General features: G+C 36.5%; 1 protein-coding gene across 10 annotated transcripts in view; it reads right to left on the reverse strand.

The window, feature by feature from the left end:
- LOC103030810 (NACHT, LRR and PYD domains-containing protein 12-like) overlaps positions 1–26,372 on the reverse strand; it is a 300,969-nt gene that overhangs the window by 163,123 nt on the left and 111,474 nt on the right. For 2 of the 10 annotated variants that reach the window (XM_049468029.1, XM_049467993.1), the window contains exons 1-2: positions 7,111–7,194; positions 3,835–3,906 (exon numbers count right to left, since the gene is read on the reverse strand). The exons of 4 other annotated variants lie outside the window; for them this stretch is intronic. In XM_049468029.1, the coding sequence (XP_049323986.1) occupies positions 3,835–3,884 (50 nt within the window). In that variant the 5' untranslated portion in view covers positions 3,885–3,906; positions 7,111–7,194. Of the gene's footprint in view, positions 1–3,834; positions 3,907–7,110; positions 7,195–26,372 lie in introns of those variants that run through there. 4 more of the 10 variants (XM_049467995.1, XM_049468076.1, XM_049468010.1 and 1 more) reach the window with 3 other exon arrangements.

The raw sequence follows: 26,372 nt of genomic DNA on the forward strand, positions 1-26,372 counted from the left end.
AAATGAACCACCCGCTGAATTGTCAACACGCCAACGTCAAACGCATGTCCTTCTAAAACCAATCATCTTCAGGTTAATGAAAACGCATCGATAAGCAAGTGATGATAAAAGGATGTAGGAGTATCACACAAACGTGCACTCCCTAAACTGCAGTGTGAAAACAAAAATAAGCGGACCAAATATATACAATGTAGCAACACATGAACCTTGGTTCCGGACTTTCAGGTGTGAAAGCACCCTCAGTCGTGGTGTCTGTGTACTACACTGAGCATGCAGAACAGAAAGAAGAGCAGAGAACAGCAGAGTATCTGAGAACCATAACTGTGAAAAAGATATGTACAATATTAAAGTTACAAGTCCATCTGCAGAGACCTTCATGTTACTGTGTGTATTGTGCACAATGTCATTGAGAAGTACAGCAAGAAGCGCATTAATCTAAATCGAGTTTGATATTAATTAATCACAGTTAAATACCCTAAGTAATGGATTTGTCCAAAACTGGCATCCTGTTGTAGTGAAGCCACGTTAGAGAACCAGTCTTCATAGACATACAGCTGCTCACTGGAGAAACAGACCTCTGGGTTTCTATCCTAACATTAAATAAAGTAAAGAAAAATAAACTTTATAACCTTGTCTACAACATGTGCTACATTTTTAACAACGAGGAACAGATTCTCTCAGGACTGTAGTTTACTGTGTGCAGTGATGTACCGTGATTCAGAGCTTCCTCCTCCACGGCTGAAGTTCTTCATAGACCCATCACTGGACTCTGCTCTCTTCACCCTGTAAACAGTTCATTCATAAACAATGTGCTGAGAAATTATTTTCTTTAATAAAACCATCTGGATAGCACTTTTTGATACATTTACTTTCACAAAGAAGTTGGGTTAGCTAATGTTTTTCTTTATTTCAGCGGGGAATATTTTAGCTAAGCTAAAGTGCTTACCCCTTTTTACATAAAAAAACTATGTCCCTTCAGAGGCTCCGTAGAACACAAACCGAGAAGTGGATTTTTTTAGCCTAAAATGTATCTGCTGTTGGGTGGAGATGAGATAATCATAGAGAGAATAGAGCACTGAATTTGTGCTGTCATTTGGGGCTGTAGTAGGCTCCATGTTGTTTATTCCCATATTTGGGGTTCCGTGTCTAAGCGGTCCATGTAAACGGCGACTTTTAATGGGCTTTTCAAAAACTGGCCTCTGTCACATTCTGTGGGAAATAAATATGTTCAGAACAGAGACTGTAAAAAAAGATGGACGCCGTGTCTCCGTTCCCATTCATTCAATGAAAATGAAGCCAAAATCTTCCTCCATGTTGGCGATCCTGATACCCGATTCTGCACAGTAGAGACCAGAGGAGGGAGAAAGGCTGTGGAGAGCTCCTACTCATTTAAATAACCCCGCCCCTGAGGGCTGCCTCGCGGTCACAGACTGCAGAGCGGGGCGGAGCGGAGCTGACGGTCTGTTATTGGTCCCACCCATAAGCAGCCCTTTTACCATAACCACACCTTTTTTGAATAGAGCTGAATAACGTTTTAAAAAAACAAATTCTATGGGGATATAAAAATGTGACAATATAAGCAGTGTCACGTCTTGGCCTCGTCTCGTGTCTCTGTGTGTCTTCCCCACGTGACCTTTGCTACCCTGTGTCTCCCGTCTCAGTACTTTTCCACCTGTGTCTCATTTGTAGCTCCGCCCCTTCCCCAGGTGTTTCTAATTCTAGAGTGTTTCCTGTTACTATAAATAGCCCTCCTCTGCCACCTTGTCCTCCGTTGGTCTTTGCACCTTTGTCGTTTTGTCTCTCAGCGTTTCTCTGTGTTTTCATATCCCGTTTCCTAGTTCAGTGTTTATCTCGTTTTACTTCTAGCTCCTTGTTTATTTTCCTTCTTTTCTCCCTTGCCCAGTTTAGTTAATCCTGTCTTGTTTTAGTTCCTTGTTTGTTAGTATTTGGTTTATTTTATTATTTGGTTATCCTTGTTCTGTTTAGTTATTTTAGTCTTGTTTCAGTTACTCATTTGTTTCTTTAGTCTCCCTGTTTTGTTATCGTTAACCCCTTATTTGTTTTGGTTATTGGTTATTTGTGTATCTTTGTTTCATGTTACTTGTTCCTTGTTTTCTTGTTATTTATTTATTAAATTATTTATTTTCACCCTACCTGCACTTGTGTCCGCCTCCTCGTCTCCCTGCCTGGGTCCCCTCCCTGACAAGCAGGGGTTACACTAGCTGTTGCATTTAAATAAAGGAGGCAGAATTACAGTATATTAGAAAAAAACGTGATTGAAAGTTGTCTGTTTTGCCATTGAAACCTATGGGGATGGGTGGAGTTATACAGCTTTCTGAAACCGAACAGCAGGGGGCGCCGACCTGTGGTGGCTTCACTTTTGAGAGATGATGCTCTGTCAAGCTATATACAGTCTATAGTTCAGAACCATGTACGTTTTATTCTTTGTATATTATCTCGAAATTCAGAGGATCCAGTGATATTTAGGAGATAAATTTAAGGGGAGTAATTAGAAAAATGCTAACTTGAAGCCAATGCTTAACTGACGTCACGTCAGCACAGCGGCTGGAAATGACCCCCGGACTGGATTCTGCAAAACAACAGTGAAATCCAGTCAGAAAGCGTTTTGGATTATCATGCTTCTTCACAGAGGACCATTAAAGCATTTTTACAGGTGAAAACTCTTTCAGTAATGTTGAGCAGTGTAGGCTGTGTTAGAGGTTTAAAAGGCAGATAATAAGAGAAAATGGTCATTAGTTTATACTAATTACAACACCTGACCCAAATAATCAACTAACAACTAACTAATCAACTAATCAACTAACTACCTGCCCTCACTGAGGTGACAACCAACCAGAAACACCCATTTATCGCACTGCATAATAATGAGGATAAATGTTAAATATGTTACAGCTGGTTCTGGAGCATCACTGACCTGTTTTAGTGATTTTATGCTGTAACACTCTCAGCTCTCCTCAGTAAGGGCAGTAAGTTTAATTAGTTGGCTCAGCTGTGTGTAAAATGCTACTATAACTTACGGCAGGAGTTCTCTGGTGTTGCGCCGAAAACAGTCCCCTGCTAATCTCTGCAGCTAGCTTGGGAGGTCAGTTCACTGCGCTGTAGCATTAGCTTAAAGTTAGCATTTTTCTCATTACGACCCTTAAAAGATCTCGAAATTCAGAGGATCCAGTGATGTTCAGGAGTAAAATGTACACAGAATAAAACGTACAGAGGTCTGAACAGGTTTATTTACCACAGAATGTGACAGAGGCGGGTTTTTGAAAACCCTATTCATTTTTCTCACAGGGTAAAAACGCTTAGACACAAAAGCCGTAAGAGGACTACAGAATGACGCACGACTTTAGTGGTATATTAGATAATCAGGAGTTGGGTTTAACACCTTCTTCAAAAAAATATATTGACTCAAAATGTGCTCTACCAAAAATCAGATCAGAATATAAAAAGTTTAAGAACTAGAGATTCATCAAATTTGCTTGACTACAGCCAAATAAATGTAAACACAACGACATTTAGCTTTGTTGGTTTGACTAAGGTTAAACATTTTTTTTTCAATAAAATACAATTTTAACATAAATATGAACGCTATTAAAGCAGTTGGTGTAAGTAATTAAGAATCGATAGAACTGGTGATATGGTAAAAAATATTTTCAATACGATAAAAAAAAATAACAGTACTAATAAACAAATCGATATATTGCTCTACTAGAAACCTGTTTAAAATTCAGTATTCAGCATGTGAACCAATATTACCCTTTTTTCTTTTTTTGACCATAAATTCCTACTAACTATTGATGCACTATTGAAGTGACTCACTTTGGATCAGAGGGTTCTCCTCCATCACTGGAGTTATGAAGCTCCATCATAGAGGGGCTTCAGTGCAGATCCCTGTAAACAGTTTAATAATTATAAAATACGATCAGGGTTAAATAACATTATTGAAAAAAAGAAAATAATGCAAAAGAGCTGTAAGACTTAGATGGAAATTATTTATATTAACATAAAGCATTAGAAATTACAAACAATATTTCTTTAAAGAATCACATTGAAGAATCTTTGTGCTTTTCTTTCTACTTTTACTTACACCATTTCTGGAAGTGTATCAACCACAATTTTGGACTAGAACAAAATTAAAAGACTGAAAGGAAAGTAGGTGTAAAAGCACCCTTAAATTAGGGCTGAGTTCATATTTCATGTCTCAATATGCTTAAGAGAAATAGTGATAGAATTACATGATAAAAACTATAAAGAATCATGTTAAAATATCAGAATTTATTTATACCATTTAAATATTAAATATCTGACTTATGTTGTTTGATGATGTGTACAGTATATTGTCCAGCCCAAACTTACATGCAGACGAACTAAGTACTTGTGATATATATATATATATATATATATATATATATATATATATATATACAGTGTTGGGCACGTTACTTTAAAAAAAGTAATTTGTTATAGTTACTAGTTACTTCTCCAAAAAAGTAACTTAGTTACTACCTGAGTTACTCCACTATAAAAGTAACTATTGCGTTACTTTTGTGTTTCTCGCCCCTGTGGAGGCCACATTTGCTAATATGAACCAAACCCACCCTATAGTTTCCTAGAACAACATTTATGAAATTACGTTTAATCACAAATAATCACTTTTTTCTGTATTCTGTTTATTAGTAGTTACATCCAGGTAAAGGTGACTTTAAAACCTAAACATGTTACTCCACATTACATTTACTGTTGTCAGAAAAAAATACGCATGAAATGTTTGAATTATATAAATATGACAAAAACTGATCAGTTATCACCTAATATTTAAAATAATATAACAGATTTGGTTATTATTATTATTATGACTATTATTGAATGTTGTATATTTACATTTTCTCCACATTGGGTACTGCACTTTTATTTTTTTCTACTGAGAGCACTTTTATGATGGTGTCCTTTTATGAAAAAGAATATAACTTTACGTTTCATAGAGATTTTTGACTTTAGTTAATATAAACGTTAGACGTCAGGACATGTGGTCTTACTGTGAACTACAAATGAGTTTTTCTTAACCCTGATTTTACATATTCGATTGCATATTCTCACTGTTCTGCATATTCTAGAGCTTTTTCTGCTTTAAATGCACCTAATAAAGTAAGTGATGACATAAAGTGTCTAATACACTGCTGATATACATAACTGATTGATTTAGGGTCCACGGAGGGCTAAGGGTTTTAAAAGGTAAACTCAGTAAAGGACTGTTTATTAGCTAATCAGTTTGATCTGTTGTAAAACACAGTTTTAGGGCCAACATAAAGTACTGTACTAAATTCTGGCTATTCACTACATTCAACTTCTAGCAAACTAGTTACCTAAATTATTTTTTGTTCATTATAGCTCACAGTAAGACCTGTAATCCTAAACTAATAAACACAGTTTAAAAATGAAATAGTAATTAGCTGATCAGGTACATCAGGGCAAGTTAAACATTACATATATAGTTTATTTTTTTTCTTTAACCTTGACTCCCAATCTAGCTAGTTCCAAAGTTCAGCTAACTGACTAACACAGCTGCAGTTTATTAATCGCACAGTAGGTTTTGATCTGTGTGCTGATTCAGAGACGTGTCTTTTTAACCAGCTATCAGAAACATTTCATCACAGTTTACATGGTTAGCTCTTTTACCTTTCTTTTAGAAAAATCTTCGTATATCCATATCTGTTTTAAAATCAGCTGCTGCAGCTCGGTCCCGCTGCTAAATCTCACAGCGAAGAGGGAGGGGCTTCCCTCCACCAGCACACTGGGCCAGTTGTTCAAAGGTAATCTGATCGGATTTTGGTTATCGGATTGGATCAAATCTGGAAAACGGGTTGTTCAAAAGGGAAAGAAGCATTCTGAAATCGGATCAGATCACGTAATCCAATCCTAGTTTGTAAATGGATCAAACCTTCAGTTTCTGTTGTTCAAAACTTTTCAGTAGGATTTGGATAACTTTGATCCAAAAAAACAGGATTACCCTGATCCCAACAAGGGGTAGGATTTCAAGGGGGATTTCAGGAAGTAAATGTGGTAAAACTTTAAAATCAAAGATTTAAAGTAAAAAAAAATACATTTGTACAATTTAGTGTATATACATTTACTTCTATTTTGCACTTGACCTGTTTAACCGTTACAGTAATAAAGTAGACATTGGCTACCAATTAAGCCTTTTACTATAGTAACGTAAAAATAAAAACATTAAATATTGACCCCATTAAATAAACCCCCCAAAAGATTTCAATAACAAACAAAAATAATATATTCATTTTTTCATCTACGTCACTGTCATTCATCACTGTATATTAATGTCAAAGAAACATTTATCAGATATGAAGCTGTCAAAAATAATTTCGAACAATTGCAAAGAACACCAGAGTTTGTTCTGTTTCTTCAACAGGCTCAGGTGCATCATGAACATCACAGAGAGGGACATTGCGTCTGGTAGCAACATTGGGCAGGACAATACATGCAAGTGTTATGTTGCATGCTCCCTGTGGTTCGACTCGCAAATAGTTAAGGCATGCAAAGCGTCTCTGCAGAACTCCATTTAAACGCTCGATTGCTCGTATTGTTTTGCAATAAGCAGTATCTTGTTACTGCAAGAAAAGGAGTCATCAACCCCTGTTGGTTCTTCTATCTGTTTTTTACATAGCTGGTAATCCGGATTAGGTAATCCTGAAAACTGTGTTTCTGGATCAGGTTGATCCAATCCAATATTGCTTTGAAAAACTGGCTTAAAAGTAAGACAGATCACCTGATCCTGGATAGCAAAAAATGTGATTACCAAATCTGGATAATTTTGATCCGGATTACATTTTTTGAACAACTGGCCCACTAAAATAATACTCCTGTATCTGTCAAATACTGTTCTTTTTGCTGTGTTTTAACTTTTAATTTGAACTGAAATGCCCCCACAAGTTGGATTTTCTACTGGAAAAAGGCTTCTGTTAAGCCTAGGAAACTCGGGTGTGACTTAACTTCCAGCTTCTGGGATAAATAAACGCAGAATTACTTTAAAAGTTACAGGACAATATTTTACATTTAGATTTTTTTTTCTGGACTTACCCAGTGAAAATAATCCACTGTAGAATCATTTTAGTTAAGTTTAGTTCGGTTTCTCCTAAACTGCGTCACACTTTTTTCTTCTGAAATAAAGGATCATCTAATTTTAGTTCTCTCTCTCTCTCTCTCTCTCTCTCTCTCTCTCTCTCTCTCTCTCTCTCTCTGTGCACGAGTCTCTGTAACGCCCCCTCTGTCTCTCAGAGCCAATAGACAGCGAGTGGGCGGAGTCTCTGTCAGGTTTCGACTGCAGACAACCAATTACACCCCACAAAGTTATGTAATGTTTGCATATTCATGAATCTGTAAAAACACAGGCAAGCCGTAGAAAGAGAGCAGAGCAGGCCATCTATGTAATGCTGCAGGCCGGAGCCCAAGTGGGCGTGGCTAAAGGGCGGAGCATGTGTCAATCATTGTCGACTGCAGCCAATCAGATACTACACTTTTGTTGTCAATCACTTTTTATTAAGCCAATCCTCACACAGACCAAACTGTCCATCATTTTTTACTGCAGCCAATCACCTTAACTGATCTGTCAAAAGAAGGCGGAAACTGCGTTGCTACCGGTTAAACGTAGCGCGATTTAAACTTCTGAACAGCGATGAAGCTGAATGTGTATAAGTATTTTACAAAATACTACATTAACAGTTTAAACACATTTATGTGTTACTGTAGTTAGTCCTGCCTATATGCCGCTCTTAAACAGAAGTAACTGAATGAAACGTTAGAAAAGCCCTGATTTTAGATATTTTTAAATCAAAGATTAAAATACTCGTTTTTCTGGAATGGCACTTTCGTGTTTTTTTTCCTTTATTGCAGTAATTCCAAAATTTCTCCTCGGGGATCAATAAAGTGTCTGTCTGTCTGTCTTGCATTAAATCGTGTATACGTATGTGTACGTATATATATATATATACACACACACACACACACACACACACACATACGTATACACGATTTAATGCAATTACTGCAATAAAGGAAAAAAAAATCACGAAAGTGCCATTCCAGAAAAACAAGTATTTTAATCTTTAAAAAGTCAGGGCTTTTCTAATGTTTTCATTCAGTTACTTCTGGATGTTCCGGCAGTAAACTTCAGCTAGTTCAAAATGCTGCAGCCAGGGTCCTTACTAAAACTAGAACATTTGACCATATTAGTCCAGTCCTATCAGCACTGCACTGGCTTCCAGTCAAATTCCGCATAGACTATAAAATTCTCCTGTTAACGTATAAAGCCCTACACGGGCTCGCTCCTGAGTATTTACAAGACCTCATCTCCTATTATGAACCACCACGATTACTTAGATCTCAGGGTGCTGGTTTCTTAGTAGTTCCTAAAATTCAGAGGAGCTCTGCAGGAGGAAGAGCTTTCTCTTATAAAGCTCCTCAACTCTGGAATAATCTCCCCGAATATGTTCGGGACTCAGACACAGTCTCAATCTTTAAGTCTAGACTGAAAACTTACTTGTTTAGTTTAGCTTTTGGTAATTAATGTTTCTCCCTTTTTTATCATTGTTTTATTTATTGGTTTAAGGAATACAGACATACAGACACACCCTCTCACAAACAGGGTAGATGAACATACATTAGGACTAAGTAAGAGGAAGAGAGAGAAAAAATAAAAATGAACACAAAACAAAAACACATCATACACAATGGTTAACAGTGTCTTAATTGCACATACTAATAAACACAAAGAGGAATGGGCAGGAGGCAACAATCCAGGATATATTTAAAACTAGTCACTTTAATTAGAATTAGTTGGAATCTGGAGGCTCTTCATCATGGAGTTCTACAGCATCTAGATGTTTTAAAAAGGGCCCCCAAGCTTTATAATAATTTGCAATAGATCCTTTTAGTGTATGGCTCATTTTTTTCCAGTTTCATGAAATACAGTGCATCTTTTACCCAGTGTGTATGGGAGGGAGGATAAGTTTTTTCCAGTGTAACAGAATAAGTCTCCTCGCTAAGAGAGTCAGAAACGCTACCAAATTTGATTTACGTTTAGATACGGTGAAAGTAGCTGGAAGGACACCAAACATTGCAATGAGAGGAGAGGGAACAACAGGTACTTGCAAAATGCCTGAAAGTGAGCTAAATATTGAGTCCCAATATGTTTGTAGGGAAGGACAAGTCCAGAACATATGATATAAACTGGCCGGGGCTTGGTGACATCTGTCACAGTTGGGGTCTACATTGTCATAAATTCTAGACAATCTGGTCTTGGTCCAATATACCCTATGCACTAGTTTACATTGCATTGCCCCGTGCTTAGCACTTCCAGAGGATGTATGAACGCGTACCAATATTGTCTGCCAGGTCTCTTCCGGTATATCTTCCCCAAGATCTTGAGCCCACAAGGTTTTAATTGTATGGTTAGAAGGCTGGAGGGCAAAAATCCTGGTATAGAATGTTGATACAACTCCCTTCAGAATAGTAGGGAAAGATAAAAAGAGTGTGTCTATGGGTGACTGAGGTGGTAGATTTGGGAAGTTGCCAAATTTTTTCTTAACAAAATCACGGACTTGCAGATAACGAATGAAGTGAGAATGAGGAAGTTTATATGCATCAGAAAGTTGTTGGAAAGAGCCAAAAACTCCTTCTATATATAGATCAGTAACTGATTTTAGACCACAGTCTTGCCAGATCTTAAAGGCTCGGTCTTGTAGTGAGGGAGGAAACAATGGGTTTGCATACAATGGTGTAAATAGTGGGAGTGATTGTATGCCAAAATGACGTTTGAACTGTATCCAAATCTTAACTGTAGACCTGACAATAATATTGTTGCAGCTTGATTTAGGTGGCTGTACTGAGGACAATAGAAGAGAAGCTAATGAAGTGGGAGCTAAGGAAGCTGATTCAAGAGATACCCAGGCAGGCACAGAGGCTAGGTCATCAAAACATAGCCAGTATACAATAGGTTGAAAATTAGCTGCCCAATAATAATAAAGAAAGTTGGGCAGTGCCATACCCCCTAAGTGTTTGGGTTTTTGTAGAGCTGACTTACGAAGTCTTGGGACCTTCTTGTTCCATACAAATTCGGAAATTATACAGTCAAGGTTGATAAAAAAAAGATTTAGTAATGAAAATTGGAATGCATTGAAAAAGATATAGAAATCTAGAGAGTATATTCATTTTTATTATTATTACATTGATGCGCCCTGCTAATGATAGGGGTAATAGTGTCCAACGTTGGAGGTCTTGTTTTGTACGTGAAAAAAGTGTGAAGAAGTTGTATTTAAACAGTTTGTCAAACCTATTTGTGATAAATACCCCAGATAGGTGAAGCCATGGTGGGAAATCCTGAAGGGCAGCCCAGATAAGTTGAGATGACGAGGTGTAGGAGTTAATGGGAAAAGTTCACTTTTGTCCAAGTTCAGTTTGTAACCTGATATTTTCCTAAAGCCATTCAGGATTGCCAAGACAGAAGGCAGAGACTGAGTGGGATTGGACATATATAACAACATGTCATCTGCAAAAAGTGAAACCTTATGCTCTGTGCCACTTCTAGAGATGCCCATAAACTGTTTGTCCATTCGTAGTGCAACTGCAAGTGGTTCAATTGCAATTACAAATAGTGGTGGGGAGAGGGGGCACCCTTGTCTGGTACCTCTATAAAGGCGGAAGTAGTCTGAATAATTATTATTTGTACGAACGGATGCCAATGGTGACGAATACAACGAGTCAATCCAAGATAAAAAAATCTTGCCAAAACCAAACCTACGTAAAGCTTCAAAAAGGTAGCTCCACTCAACCCTGTCAAAAGCCTTTTCTGCATCCAATGAGATCACTACTTCAGAAAGAGGTGGAGATGGGGGGTTATATATGATATTAAAAAGCCTTCTTACATTAAAAAAGGCTTGTCTATTTTTAACAAAACCCGCTTGGTCAGGGCAAATTATGGAAGGAAGAATGGAGTCTAACCTCAATGCTAATACTTTGGCTAACAGTTTGACATCAGTATTAAGCAAAGATATGGGGCGATATGAACTACAGGACATAGGGTCTTTATTTTTTTTAAGGATAAGACTTATGGTGGCCTGGCGTAAACTGTACGGCAACTGACCTAAGGTCAGGGATGTATTAAGCATTTTAAGAAGAAGAGGTATAATCTTGCTGGCAAATTTCCTATAAAATTCTATTGGAAATCCGTCAGGCCCAGGGCATTTACCACTCTGCATGGCAGTCATAGCTGTAATGAGTTCTTCATCTGTGAGTGGGCATTCCAGTAGCTCTTGTTGTTCCAAGGTAAGAGTGGGTGTATTTAACATATCAAAAAATGAGTTTAACTAAGCTGAATCAGTGACTGCATCAGATTTGTATAATGTTAAGTAAAACTTTTAAAATTCTTCATTAATCTTGGATGGGTCAGTTGTAACACCTTCCGCTGTTTTAATTTGTGGAATGAAATGAGTTGTCACTGATTGTCGCAGCTGAAAAGCTAATATTTTATTTGCCTTGTCCCCAATATCATAGTAACGGCATCTAGATTTTAATAGTGCTTCCTCAGCCTGTGATGTCGACAAAGTGTTGAACTCAGATCTCAGAACAAGTAGTTGTTTATAAGAGTCTGCCGAAGGGGAAGATGCGTGCTTATTATCTAAATCGCTAATAAGGGCAGATAACTCAGAGAGTCGCGTTAGACGCTGCTTTCTTTTATATGCACTGTATGAAATTATTTGCCCCCTTAAATACGCTTTCATAGTTTCCCAGATGAGTAGGGGGGAGGCCTCAGGTGTTATGTTAGTTTCAGCAAAGAAATCAATGTGGGTTGACAGAAATTGTACAAAGTCCTCATCAGACAAGAGGAGAGTATTAAAGCGCCAAGGATTACGGGATGTAAATGTGTCTAGCAAAGAGATCCTTAAAATGACTGGAGCATGATCAGAAATTGCTATGCTACCATATGAGCAGGAATGAACAGAAGGCATTAATTTCTTATCTATAATAAAGTAGTCGATACGTGAATAAGACTGATGCACGGGTGAGAAAAAGGAGTATTCCCTTTCAGTGGGATTTAGAAGGCGCCATGGGTCTGATAATGCGTACTGCTCAATAAATGTTTTAATAATTTTGCCAGACTTAGATAATGGAATTGCAGTTGGAGAGGAACGATCGAGTAATGGGTCCAAACAGCAATTAAAATCGCCACCTAAGATGAGATGATGCGATTCTAAATCTGGCAGTGAGAACAAAAACTTGCGGAAAAAAGTATCGTTATCCCAATTGGGACCATAGACATTAGCAAGGATTAATGAGGTACTATGAATTTGCCCCGTAACAATGACATAGCGGCCATAGGGGTCAGAAATAGTTTTGGTGGCTGAGAATGGCACTGATTTGTGAATAAGAATGGCTGCCCCCCTGGATTTCCCACCAAAGCTTGAGTGGTACATTTGACCCACCCACCCTTTACAGAGTTTACGATGATCCGTGACAGTGAGATGTGTTTCTTGGAGAAAAGCTATCTTGCTGTCCAACTGTTTTAAATGGCTGAGAACTTTGTTTAATTTAACTGATGCATTTAAGCCTTTAACATTCCAACTTGTAAATGTTAGTGAACCTCCAGAATCATGTGACTGACTATTACTAGCCATCATCACTTTTAAGCGACAATATTACATTAATAAAACACGTGTTGCCTCCTATATAGCTGACACAAACATTGTAATCCACTAAGCAATACAAACAATGAAAATAACAAAAACAACAGACACAAAGAGTTTTAACCCCAAAAACACTTCCTAAAACTAAGTGCATAACACCCTGTGTTACAACTAACTTCCAACAAACACTTGTGACCTATCACTCGGGGTCAACTGACACTGACATATAGCATATAAAAGCATACCAAATGCGAAACGCACTTCAAGGAAGCAAAACAAAAAACAAAAAAACAATCCTGCAGTGGACAATTGCCATATGAACTTAGTAACTTTGACATTAAAGGAAATGTAAATAGTGAACAGTCATACATGACACAGTAGCTTGTACGTCAAAAAAAAAAAATATATATATATATATATATCAATTAGGAACTGATGTGCAAGTTAACTGAACTATAACTAAATTAAGGCAGCAACCTAGTATTGTGCTATACACTGGTGAAAGAGCTTAATGTAACCTACCAGCTGGTGTAAAGCAGGGCAGTCCAAGTATATTCTCATAGTTTACCAATCTAACATGAAGTTGTAGATTAGAGACATGGAAACAAGCCCAGGTTTAGTCCTTACTCAGAGGGAGAAAGATAACATTTAACAAACGCTGCAGCATCGTCTGGGTTATCAAATGAGTGCCTTTTCCCGTCGGGGAGCGTTACTCGCAGCTGCGCGGGATAAAACATACCATACTTTACTCCGGGGATGTTTCGGAACAGCCGCTTTACTCCCGTGAATGCAGCGCGCTTCTTGGAGACGGCCGCAGTGAAATCGGGGAACACGGACACCTGCTTTTCCCGGTAAAGTAGCGGCCCAAGGCGAGCAGCTTTCTGTAGAATGCGCTCTTTCACCTGAAAATAGTGAAGTCTAACCACGAAGGGGCAAGGGGGTTCGTCGTCCTTGGGTTTAGCCCGTAAGGTGCGGTGAGCTCGGTCGATCAGGGGCGTTTCGTCGAGCTGGAGCAGGTCTCTGAGCAGCTCGGAGATGAACTCGGTCGCCCGGTTACCTTCCAGGCCCTCTGGTATATTGACCAGTCGTATGTTGTTCCTCCGCGACCTGGATTCCAAGTCCTCGCATTTATCCGGGACACGGTAAAACGCGGAACATATGGGATCTTGCCTAAACGACTAGCATTTTCAGCAACTGGCGACTGCCTATTTGAGTGCTCGGAAAAAGACTCACCATTTAACTGGAATATTATTTCTTTTTTCAGAATGGACGCCGCTGATATCCACAGTGAAAAGTGGAACTGTGTAAACTGTTTATAGACTCCTGAGCTGAAAGCTCATCTCATGAAGCTCAATTGTCTTTTTCTGCGTTTTTTTCTTATCGCTGATTAGTTGCATACTGCCACCTATCGTTCAATTACTGAGGAGGGAGCCATCCAGCCTGTTTTTTCGGGTTACAAAATAGTCTAGGACCAGTTTCCCAAATGTTTCGTAGCACTAAGACAAGTCTGAGATGGTTGAGCGAGCTTCACACTGAGCTCTCTCTCCATGTTTAAATGTTCTTAATGCTAAGAGGGAAACAGGACCCAGACCTTTACCATGAAATATACTATTTCTACTCTGGAATATGTTGTTGTTTGTTATTGTTATTTTTTTGCAAACTGTTATTAATAATAATCAAACGTAATTATGTCTGATCATCATTACATTTTTCTACATTTCACCCAAACTAATTGGAATTAAACATACACCTAAGCATTATGTCTACATAAATAAAGACTGATACAAATCCTGCTTTTGTTATTATTTTTTCCTTTTAGGTGTGTTGTTGTATTCATTCTTTTTTCTCTCTCAAAATTGGCATAATTTAGGTCTTTTTTATGTGTATTTAGTTTTTTTAATGATAAATTGGTAGGTCATTTAGCTGCAGGGTATTTTTGTGATAATGATATTCTTGGTGACAATAAATTAAATATTTTAAAGAATTTAAATAAATAAACTTTTGAAACACAATAAATACTATAGTTTTATATAGTATAACAGTTTAAAACATTTAGTAGAAAGGAAAAAAATGTAAACCTTTGTAGATTTTAATAATTTCAGTAAATTACAGAGTTCTGACTTATATACTATGGATAGAAATTAGTGCTGATCAGCGAGAGCAGGCAGGCGCAGTTGGGGGGTGATGCAATTATATTATGTCAAAACGATTCAACTTTTTTCTTTTTTCAAACCTACCTGGCCTGCTCAATATTTAAATTGTAGTATTTATTATTATAGATATAGATTAATGTAGGTATTTCCCTTTGTCTAACAATAACAACAACAATAATAATAATACAGTATTGGTGATAAAACAAGCTTTTTAAAACAAAGCAACAGTTTGAGAGAATTTAGGGAGAAATAGAAAGTAAGTAAAAAAATATGATATACAAAAGGAATTCTAGTGATTACAGAGACTAAATTACACACAGCTGGACTCTATTAACTAATTAAGTGACTTCTGAGGACAATTGATTGCACTGGATTTTATTTAGGGGGTTCAGAGTAAAGGGGGATGAATATTTTTGAAGGTCACATTTAGATTTTTATTTGATTGAAAATTTGAAAACCATGTATCATTTTCTTTCAACTTCACAATTATGTGCTACTTTGTGTTGGTTTGTCACTTAAAATCTCAATCAAATATATTTAAGTTTGTGGTTGCGAAGTGAAAAAAGGGGGTATGAATAATTTTGCAAACCACTCTGTCTCCACGTTATGTCACTAATAGCACCTTAGGATTAAGAACATCTTAACAGAGAGAGAGTGCCCAGTGTGAAGCTTGCTGAACCATCTATGAATTGTCTTAGTGTTCAGAACCTCTTGGGAAACCCAGCCTTGCTCCCTTGGATTTTTTTCTTCACTGCTATAATGACATCATAGGTAGCATATACTGCGCACCACTGTGAAAGTGTAAAACTCTTTCTTGGTTGCTGGAAGTGATCCATTTTAGTCATTGTTTTGTAAATCGTAGAGTGAATGTACAGCTATTGTATTGTTGAGGGTGATGTTTTAGTAATTTTTGGGAGAAGTCGTACATTTCCTGAAAAGGTGCAGGAGTGTCAATGTTTATTCAAAATTGACTATAGGGTTTTGATGCAACATATTTTTCCACAACACAAATGAATAGTTATCCAATAACACCATGTAATCCTTGCAGAATACATTCCATGTTTCAATAATGTAAGTATCAAATTATATTAATGTATCATTTTGGAGTAAATGGGTACCAAACTAAACAAAAAGTCTATTCGGTTTTATAGGACTGCAAAATCTGTTTTATGGAAACTGAATAGACTTTTTTTATTTGGTATCCCATTACTTCAAAATGATACAGTAATATCACTTAAAACATATACCTTGAATACATAAGAATTTGTACTTCATTTGATTTCCCAGTGGATCTATGCAGTTAGAGGTATCACATGCCACAGTTAGTATGCACTTGCACAGTATATTAACATAGTCTATAAACATATGTACAAATGTACAGTTTGCCAAAAATAGAATAATACATTTCGAAAACCCCTTTTCAAATACAAAATAAACCAATTACTTTAGAGCATGGTTACAAAGCCTTCCGTATAACTATTAATGGCAAAGTAATTAGGGTGCAATTACGAATATAAAAGATGTTAAACCACAATATACAATTAAAACACCCAACAATGTTTTAATTTTTATGGAGCTTTTAGCTAATATGATGGCATTTAAAATGGTCCGACTTTACATGTTCTAAGTCTTTTTCATTTACTGAATATGAATGGAAATCCACATATTTTATGTTTTGTTTACCTTCATCAGAGAGAAAATGTTAAACTTGACTACCCTCTGATTTCAGCACCCAAAGGTCTGAGGGGCTCTCCTTTATTCTGATAGCATGTCTTGGGCACTAGTCCTGAAATGTATTTTACTCAACATAAGGGGCTTACTAGGGGAAGTAGGATTTTGACAGTGCGACACTGCCAAAAAATGACACTGCCAAACTCCCCCACAGACCCCTACAATGAGTCTAGAGTAAAATACATTCAGGACTCAGCCTAGAGCCCAAAACATGCTATCAGAATAAAGCAGAGACCATTTAGGAAATGTAGTGGAGTTAAAGTAAAAGTGCTCCTCCCAGTACTTCAGTAAAGATACACCAAAATAAAGCTTGGTCAAGTTGCTCAAGCTGGTATTATATAAATCAGGGGAACTTTATTCATATGAGATTAGGGATGGAACCCTTCTGAGTTGAAGTTCCACAGAAGACCAGCGAGCATTATAAACCCCATATATGCAAAAAAAAAAAAAAAAAAAAAGAAGAAAAAAAAAGAAGAAAAAACTTGACCAAAGTATACAGATCCAGACACTAGAAACATAAAATAGAGGAAGATGATCCAGCACATAACTGGAGTTATGGCCCATTCCCTTCCCCTTTACTATACTCTCTCACTCAGTCACCTTAAACAACATGACAATCACCTAACAGCTAGGTTGCTGTTTATGATCCGAGTTCATCCTGCCTTTGTTTGAGTAACGGTCTCTACTGTCTAGAGAAGACTCTACATTTGTGGAGGATTGCTTTGAGGATCTAATTTTATTCAGTTACAAAAGCGTAAGTAACGTCAGGACGTTGGATGTTCATGCCCCACCTCATTCCCACCTCATCCCCAAATCAACCTAGAAGTGTTGTATGCAGCAATACCATTCCAGAGAATACAGTTCTACTCCACAGCTCAATGGAATAAAGGGTCCACAAATGTTTGCACACCGTTGTTTTGTGTACAACAAATACTGCAATTTAGCATACTATTATTATTATTATTATTATTATTATTATTATTATTATTATTATTATTATATTAATAATAATAACAATAATTATTATTATTATAATTATTATTATTATTATTTTTTTTGGTAGCATAAAATATCCCTTCCAGACTGCAAGAACACAGTACACAACACTTACATTTATAATTTGAGTAAAATAATATACAAACAATTAATAATCAATTATATATCAGCTTAGTTTAACACATTATAAGATGGAAGAATGAACAAGCGGAACAAAAGTACTTTAGAAGTTTAGACAGTGTGAGATTCTAGTCTTTGCCAGCAGTAAAATTCTCATTAAAAAAAAAGAAAAAAAAATATGTATATATATATCCTTCTTCTAAAGAGTGCTTTATAGTATTATAATCATAACAATGTTAGGCTAAAGGAAACACATCTACTTACACAGGTGGTTTATTGTGTCAATAATAAATGACCGTCTCTGCCGTTCAGGAGGACTGAAATACTGAAATCACAAACGCAAATGCTGTAGATTTTATTTTTGTTAGCACTGGATGTAGTTTATGTGATTTGATGAGTTTTTCTAAAAATAAAGAAACATTATAAATAAATTTCCTTTTTACGAGCGGAGATCAAATGCGTCTGTACATTTGTAAAGCAACATTGGCGGCACCTGTCGTTTTCTAAGTGGAACTACGCAAAAAATACGTTAGAAGTCAATGATGAGTGGATCAGAATTCTTTTAGATGAAGAACGACCTAAAGAACTATGTTACTGTCGAAGGTTTTTGGGAAACTTACCTAAAATGTTTTCTCTTTCCAATACAATATTAATCTTATTTTCCTATAGTATCTAATACAACTTACACAGCCTTAAAAGCATATTTTCATTAATTGGTGTATAATTGAATTACAGTGCCCCAAACTGATGTTACGAGGTTTTCATCACATACTTTCCTATATTTGAAATTACCTACAATGTTTTCTCTTTCCAATTAAATAAAATTCGTATTTTTTTATAATGGCTCATACTATTTACACAGACGTAAAGGCAGATTTTCCTTATTAATTGTTTAATTGAATTTCAGTGCCCCAAACTGATTTTACGAGGTACTCATCACATACTTGTCTATATTCAAAATTACCTAAAATGTTTTCTCTTTCCAATAAAATAAAATCCTTAATTTTTTATAATGGATCATACAATTTACACAGTTGCAAAGGCAGATTTTCTTTATTCATTTGTTGTATAATTGAATTACAGTGCCCCAAACTGATGTTACAAGGTCTTCATCATATACTTGTCTATATTCAAAATTACCTACAATGTTTCCTCTTTCCAATACAATATTAATCTTATTTTTCTATAATATCTAATACAATTTACACAGTTGTAAAAGCAGATTTTCCTTATTAATTGGTGTATAATTGAATTACAGTGCCCCAAACTGATGTTACGAGGTCCTCATCACATACTTTTCTATATTCAAAATGATCTAAAATGTTTTCTCTTTCAAATTAAATAAAATTCTTATTTTTTTATAATGGCTCATACTATTTACACAGCCACAAAGGCAGATTTTCCTTATTCATTTGTTGTATAATTGAATTACAGTGCCCCAAACTGATTTTACAAGATTTTCATCACATATGTGTCTATATTCAAAATTACCTAAAATGTTTTCTCTTTCCAATAAAATAAAATTCTTATTTTTTTATAAACGCTCATACTATTTACACAGCTGTAAAGGCAGATTTTCCTTATTAATTTGTTGTATAATTGAATTACAGTGCCCCAAACTGATGTTACAAGATTTTCATCACATACTTCCCTATATTTAATTACCTAAAATGTTTTCTCTTTCCAATAAAATAAAATTCTTATTTTTTTGTAATATCTCATACCATGTATACAGCTGTAAAGGCAGATTTTCCTTATTAATTGTTTAATTGAATTTCAGTGCCCCAAACTGATGGTACGAGGTCCTCATCACATACTTTCCTATATTTACAATTACCTACAATGTTTTCTCTTTCCAATAAAAAAAATTCTCATTTTTTTTATAATGGATCATACTATTTACACAGCTGCAAAGGCAGATTTTCCTCATTGATTGGTGGATAATTGAATTACAGTGCCCCAAACTGATGTTACAAGGTCTTCATCATATACTTGTCTATATTCAAAATTACCTACAATGTTTCCTCTTTCCAATACAATATTAATCTTATTTTTCTATAATATTTAATACAATTTACACAGTTGTAAAAGCAGATTTTCATTATAAATTTGTTGTACAATTGCATTACAGAGCCCCAAACTGATGTTATGAAGTACTCATCACATACTTTCCTATATTCAAAATTACCTAAAATGTTTTCTCTTTCCAATAAAATAAAATTCGTATTTTTTTATAATGGCTCATACTATTTATACAGCCGTAAAAGCAAGATTTTCCTCATTGATTGGTGTTTAATTGAATTACAGTGCCCCAAACTGATGTACTCATCACATACGTTTCTATATTCAAAATTAACCAAAATGTTTTCTCTGTCCAATGAAATATAAAGCGTAGCATTTTTTAAAATAATGTCTAATATATTTACACAGCCTTAAACAATAGATTTTCATAAGTATTGTGAATTAAACTGTATGGAGTGTTTGCTCATAAAAATACTGTGGAGCTAGGCTTCATATTTCCCACACATGGATGGTGTAACTATATTATTTCCAAGACTTACGGCATTTTTATTAAACGCTCAAGTAAAACAATACGCCAGATCAAACACCTTTATGCGATACATCTGCGTAAATAAATCGCTTCATTGTTTTTATTCGGAGGGTGAAGAACCACCTTTAGGACACTGTATAAATACACAAAACAGACTGAATTAAACCTGTTTCAGCTCGTTCGGTGCCTCGCGCAGAGAGGGCGCTAGTAAAGAAGGTAGACCCACCGCGACCGGTTCCTCGCGGGTATGCGATAGTACTCCAACAAACACTGAAAAGGGTACAGCGGTGTTTTGTTGCGGACAGAATTATCAGCCTTCAGAAGAAGTGGAAGAGCTGCTGCTGAACCAAGTGAGGAATTTAGAAAATCCAGGTTTATTTATAATAACCACAGTTACATTAGGAACATCTAATCAAACGTGTAGATAGTTACAGTAGCTCATTGTCCGAGTGATTTATTTGGTAGTCATGAAATCGCCGGAAGGGGTTGATTTTACCTGTTTTTTTAAAACTGAACTATAGTCGAATTCCGCGTTTTACCCGTCCCAACTGGGGATAGGCAGAGTATAAAGCGTGTTTACCCAGAATTGTTGCTGGAACTTAACACTAAAATCTCTTGTTTGTTGTCCGTTTTTAGTACGTTCGATCTGAGTTTTGTTTTCTTTTGACACATTGTAATTTGAGCCATTATTTATTTATTCTCTTATATTTCCGGTGGAAATCCGCTGGATTCCGCGTTTTACCTAGACCCCATTTATCCTGCAGGTTAGAGACTGAATCTGTCAACCGGTTGACTTTGACTTGCAGCTCTGTTAGAATATCACCGTTAAATCCGGCCGCTTTCTCCAGCTCCGCCAGCTGAGCGCCATGTTTGTCCGAGACTGTTTGCAGCGAGGCGATGCTAGTCCTCATTTCTTCACGAACAGCAGAAATTTCCGCTTTCAAATTTGTCGCCACTGTGTCGATTTTTGTACAAATGTCCTCTTTGAGGGTAGTAATGGCGTTCGTGAAGGCAGCAAGGCTCAGCTGCTCGGAGTCTGTGCTAGCTGTTGTTTCAGGGTTAGCGGCCATCTCGGACGGAGATTTCCCTCTTCTGGTTCGAGCAGTAGACATTTGCATTCGAAAAAAGTGAGCTTTAGACAAAGTAGTAGCTGCTTAGAAGTTGCAAAAGATTACAATACAGTCCGTTTTGGAAAAAGTACAGTAAGGCATGCCATTTTAAACAAATAATGTCACGACCACCTGGAGCTACACGCAAACGCAGCTATCGCGCTCCATATCCAACCGGAAGTCCGATGTTTCTCCCTTTAGATAAGGCTGCAGGTCCAGGGGTTCATGGACAGAGAGAATTGTGGTAAACTGAGATGCTGTTGCTGTTGTTCTCCCACTGCACACGGTCACTCAGGTTTGTGGACGGTGGAGTGGGTGGATGCCAGTGTTTCAGGGAGCCTCCGTGTCGATGTTACCTTCTGGCTCTCTCCCTTTAGTTAGGCTGTTTTATTCAGATCTGCCGGAGTCATTAGCCACACTCTGATAATATTTTAGATTCTCGGTTTTACATAAATCCAGTAAAACTAATTCCATCTCTCTGCTCCTCCAAGTTACTGACTGCCCACCTGTCTGACCCGATACTGATGGATGTTGGACCCTCAGGCTCTCATGTCCTCTGTCTGGCCAGACTGATGGAAGTTTCTGAAGTCAGCTCTTCCCCATCACCCACCACAGATCAGCCGCTCATTGTCCATCTTACTCTTCACTACTGATTACATCCAAGCCATTAGTGGAGCTGCTATACACCTGAATATATAAAACCTATGTGAATGTATAAAAGACTTTTTAAAATGAATTTAAAAGCTGTTTGACCAGTGGTAGGATGGTCCCCCCTTTAATGTGAGTCTTGGTCCTCCCAAGGTTTCTTCCTCCTCCTGCAGCTCTGAGGGAGTTTTTCCTTGCCTCCGCGCTCACTGGGGGTTCTGTAATCTGTATTTTCTATGTTTAATGTTTTGCCTGATTGTTTGTCCTGTGATCACGTTTCTGTAAAGCTGCTTTGTGCCAACTCCAGTTGTAAAAAGTGCTATACAAATAAATTTGACTTGATTTGATTTGACTAATTGCTGTTGTTGATGCGCTAGGTGACGTTATCGAGTATGATAATCACTGAGGAATACAAGAATTAAAATGCCTTTACTCCAAAAGTTCACTGCTTGCTTTGAGAATGGCCATGCAGTCAGCTAGCATAGGCTAACCATTTTTTCATAGGCTAACCATGAGCCATGTTTTTCTCGAGAGAGTGCTCGTGGTTACTTGTGTTGTCGTGCTGATTATCAGCGGACGCTAAATCAACAAGTTTGATTTATTTACTTGATACCACTGATATAAATATCATTTAATTTAGCCAATCTAACACTCATCTTTTTATTTACATTACAATATCCATTATTAAAAACTCTGGTTTACAACCATGCACTGTACAATATTTAAACAGGTAAGTTCAATGTTTGTTTGTTTTGAGGACTTAAATATATTATTTTAATCAATATATTTAGTAAGCAATTATTATTATCCTTCAATAAGTGCAGGCTAGTACAATATAATACTTTTTAAAACACATTTTTGAATAATACAAAATATTGTCTATTATTGTTACTGACAAAATTACAGAAATTATCAAGATATTGTTTTCTTTTTATCAGTATCGCACACTCCTAATATAGATATATGTGTAATTCTCCAACCTGTAGCTGATATTGTAATTTACTCTCATTGTTCAGGTCAGTCAGTCTAATCTAAATCCTGCCATCCCATCACACATACCTGTGTACACTGATCATACCATATAGAGAAACTCACAATCTCACACCGACCTCCTCTGTGTGTGTGTGTGTATGTGTGTGTTATATGGATTAAAAAGGTATATTACTATAATATTCAGTAATTACTCTTTGATGTTTACTCACTGTGGGTCAGAGGTCATATCTTCACTGCTCAAAGTAGGAGGAATACCAATGGACTGATCACTCTTCATAGACACACAGCTGGGCTCTGGAGAAGCCCCTCTCTGGGTTTCAGTTCTGTTAAAATTAAACACAGTGAAACTCCAGCATTTACACAGTGAAACTCCAACACACAGCACATCTTTAATAAAGATCAGGAACTGAAGAGCTTCACTCTCAGAACAGAACAGGGGTGGGTTTCCCGAAAGCTTCGTAATGCTAAGAACTTCGTTAACTCGTACTTAAGATTGATCGTTAATTAAAGAGTGTTTCCCAAACCCGTGCGTAACTAAAGTACTGCGTAAACTCGCTCGCAGATTAACGAGTGCCCTCACCCAGTCGTTATTTTTAAAGAGCTTCTTTAGGGGATCTCTACTTGCAGTTCAGCACCTTAAACACCAGGGACCGCCAATTTTAAGGGAGAAAAATGTTCATTTCCGTGGTTGAAGCAATTATATTATATTATATTATATTATATTATATTATATTATATTATAATATTCCCCGTGTCTGCGGGTGCTCCGGTTTCCTCCCACAGTCCAAAGACCTAATTGGATGTCGGATAAAAATTAAAAACTGACCCTTAGGTGTGAGTGTGTGAGTGGATGTGTCTGTGTGTCTGTCTGTGTCTGTCTGCCCTGCGACGGATTGGCGGCCTTTCAAGGGTGTATAGCCGGCTGTTATAGACTCCAGCCCCCCCGCGACCCTAAACGGATAAAGCGGTTGACGATGAGTGAGTAAGTGAGTGAATGAGTTATATTATATTATATTATATTATATTATATTGCCATATAATGCCATATATAATGCCAATTTGTCTGTGGCTTGTAGTCTAACCTGGCAAACCCATTATTAAAATCCAGATTCCTGCAGATGATGCTCACGGTCTAAGCAAAGCTGCAAAGTCACCAAGTCCGTGGATTCTGTAATCAGGCTGTTACTGTGGAATACACGCAAATATACACAATTCCCACCAGACCGGGAATTACAGCACAACATTATATATTTCCATGCTATTGGGAAAATCCCTGGTACTGTAGGTCCGGTGCAGGGGACGCCTGCGGTGTCTTTAATCACACCTACGCGTATTGTAAAGGGTATCGGTGAATGTGCAGGTAATATTTAATATTATTCCTTAATCAGGTGATTCTAACCAACATTGTGGCCGTTCATCTGGGCAAACTCTGGGGTGTGTCAGCTCGCAAATATATAAATACCAGTCAAAAGTTGGACACGTCTCATTCAATGTTTTTTTTTTTTTTTTTTACATTGTGGATTAATATTAAAACCATGAAAACTATTAATTGACGCACATAAAATTATCTAGTAAACAAAAAGGTGCATGGCCTTAACAATCCCCTGACCTAAACCCAACTGAGATGGGGATTTGGATGAGCATACTCATGTTGGTATAATATATATAACATACGTATATGTATTATTATATTATTTTTATATTTTTTATATATTATATTTTTTATATTATTATTAATAATTATAATAATAAATTAATATTACTCGCCAAATTACTATTAATAATATTAGTATAATATATATACATATATATATATATACATATATATATATATATATATATATATATATATATATATGTATATATATATATATTAACAATAATAGTTTTAAAAAAGTAAAAAAAGTTTAATTTTTTTTAATAGATTAGATTTTCGAGTATTTATTTAGTCCTATGTATCTTTAGGAGTATTTTATTAATGCCAAAGTAAATCCTTTTGTAATTTAAATTTCAGAATATGTATAATATTGATGATTACAACACATTTCTACGTTTTTAGGGTGTAATAGTGAATAAATACTGCATATTGGCAATGTTGAATCGATATTTGTGGATCGATTGAGTGCGCTGTTTTTGGGGAGGAGTCAACAAAGACGTTCTTTAACCTCGTTCCTTAATTTTCACGTTGCGAAGGTCTTTGGGAAACACTCGCAGAACTGGCTCGTTCTTTACTCACGTCATTCGTTAGTTCGTTCGTTATTCGCTAAGATTGATCGTTTTCGGGAAACCCACCCCAGTAGTTTAGTGCAGTGATGTACCGAGACCCAGAGCTTCCTCCTCCACTGCTGAACTTTAGAGGTTCCTCCTTGGACCGGTCACTCTTCATAGACACTCCACTGGGGGCTGGAGATGCTGCTCTCTTCTCCCTGAAAACAGATCTTCATGATGATCCATTTACTAAAACTCTAGACTAACTTCTTCATAATCATCCCAGGAGCGTCCCAAAAGCTTTCTGTCAGCTGCCACAAACTGAAAAACACTCGCCCAATAAATATACATATTTTAATTTATTTAACAATACTGTTGCATATATTTGTGTGTTTGTTATAATGTCACAATGTCATCTCCTGATTATGTCATTTTTACTGTATGTATTTTATATATCTGGGACTAGTTAATAATGTATTTATAAAAGCTACACAATTACTTATTTATATTGTATTATAAACTACACGGTTTATTTTTCCTCCAATGGAAATTTACAGAGATACAACAGAGATATAGATCAAAACAGAGTGGAATGCATATTTCTGTGAGAAGCTTCATTTCACAGCTTTAAATAACATACCCAGTCACTTCCATCTGATCTAAAGAAATGCAGCACAACAGGATTTCCTCCATTATGCTAGGAGTTCTTTCACAGATAATATAAACCATTTTCATAAAAATAAATATAATTATTAATATTCACCATTAAATATTAAAGTTTGTTTGTTAAGTGTTGTTCTACATTTAAATAAAGCACAGGGTTCTGACTCTGGTCCAAGAGAACCTCTGTTCTCAATATTTTGAACTGTAAAATACGCAGATCACAGGTCCAGGATTAGAGCTGCAACCATTGAAATACAAAACTACTTTACAAATTACTTAATTTACTCACTTTAGGAGAGGAGGTCCTCCTCCACTGCTGGAGTTCTGAAGATCCATCTTTTACTCTTTTTCATTCACATACAGCAGAACACTGCCACCACCGACCCCTGAGAACAGATCAGCCGTTAGAATAAAATCTTTATTCTTAGAATAATAACATTATTGACTGATCTGCATTTAAAAGTATCTGATGAACAAACGAAACAGAGAATGT

The sequence above is a fragment of the Astyanax mexicanus genome, chromosome 1 (assembly GCF_023375975.1).
Source record: "Astyanax mexicanus isolate ESR-SI-001 chromosome 1, AstMex3_surface, whole genome shotgun sequence".
In the NCBI taxonomy this organism is placed as follows: Eukaryota; Metazoa; Chordata; class Actinopteri; order Characiformes; family Acestrorhamphidae; genus Astyanax; species Astyanax mexicanus.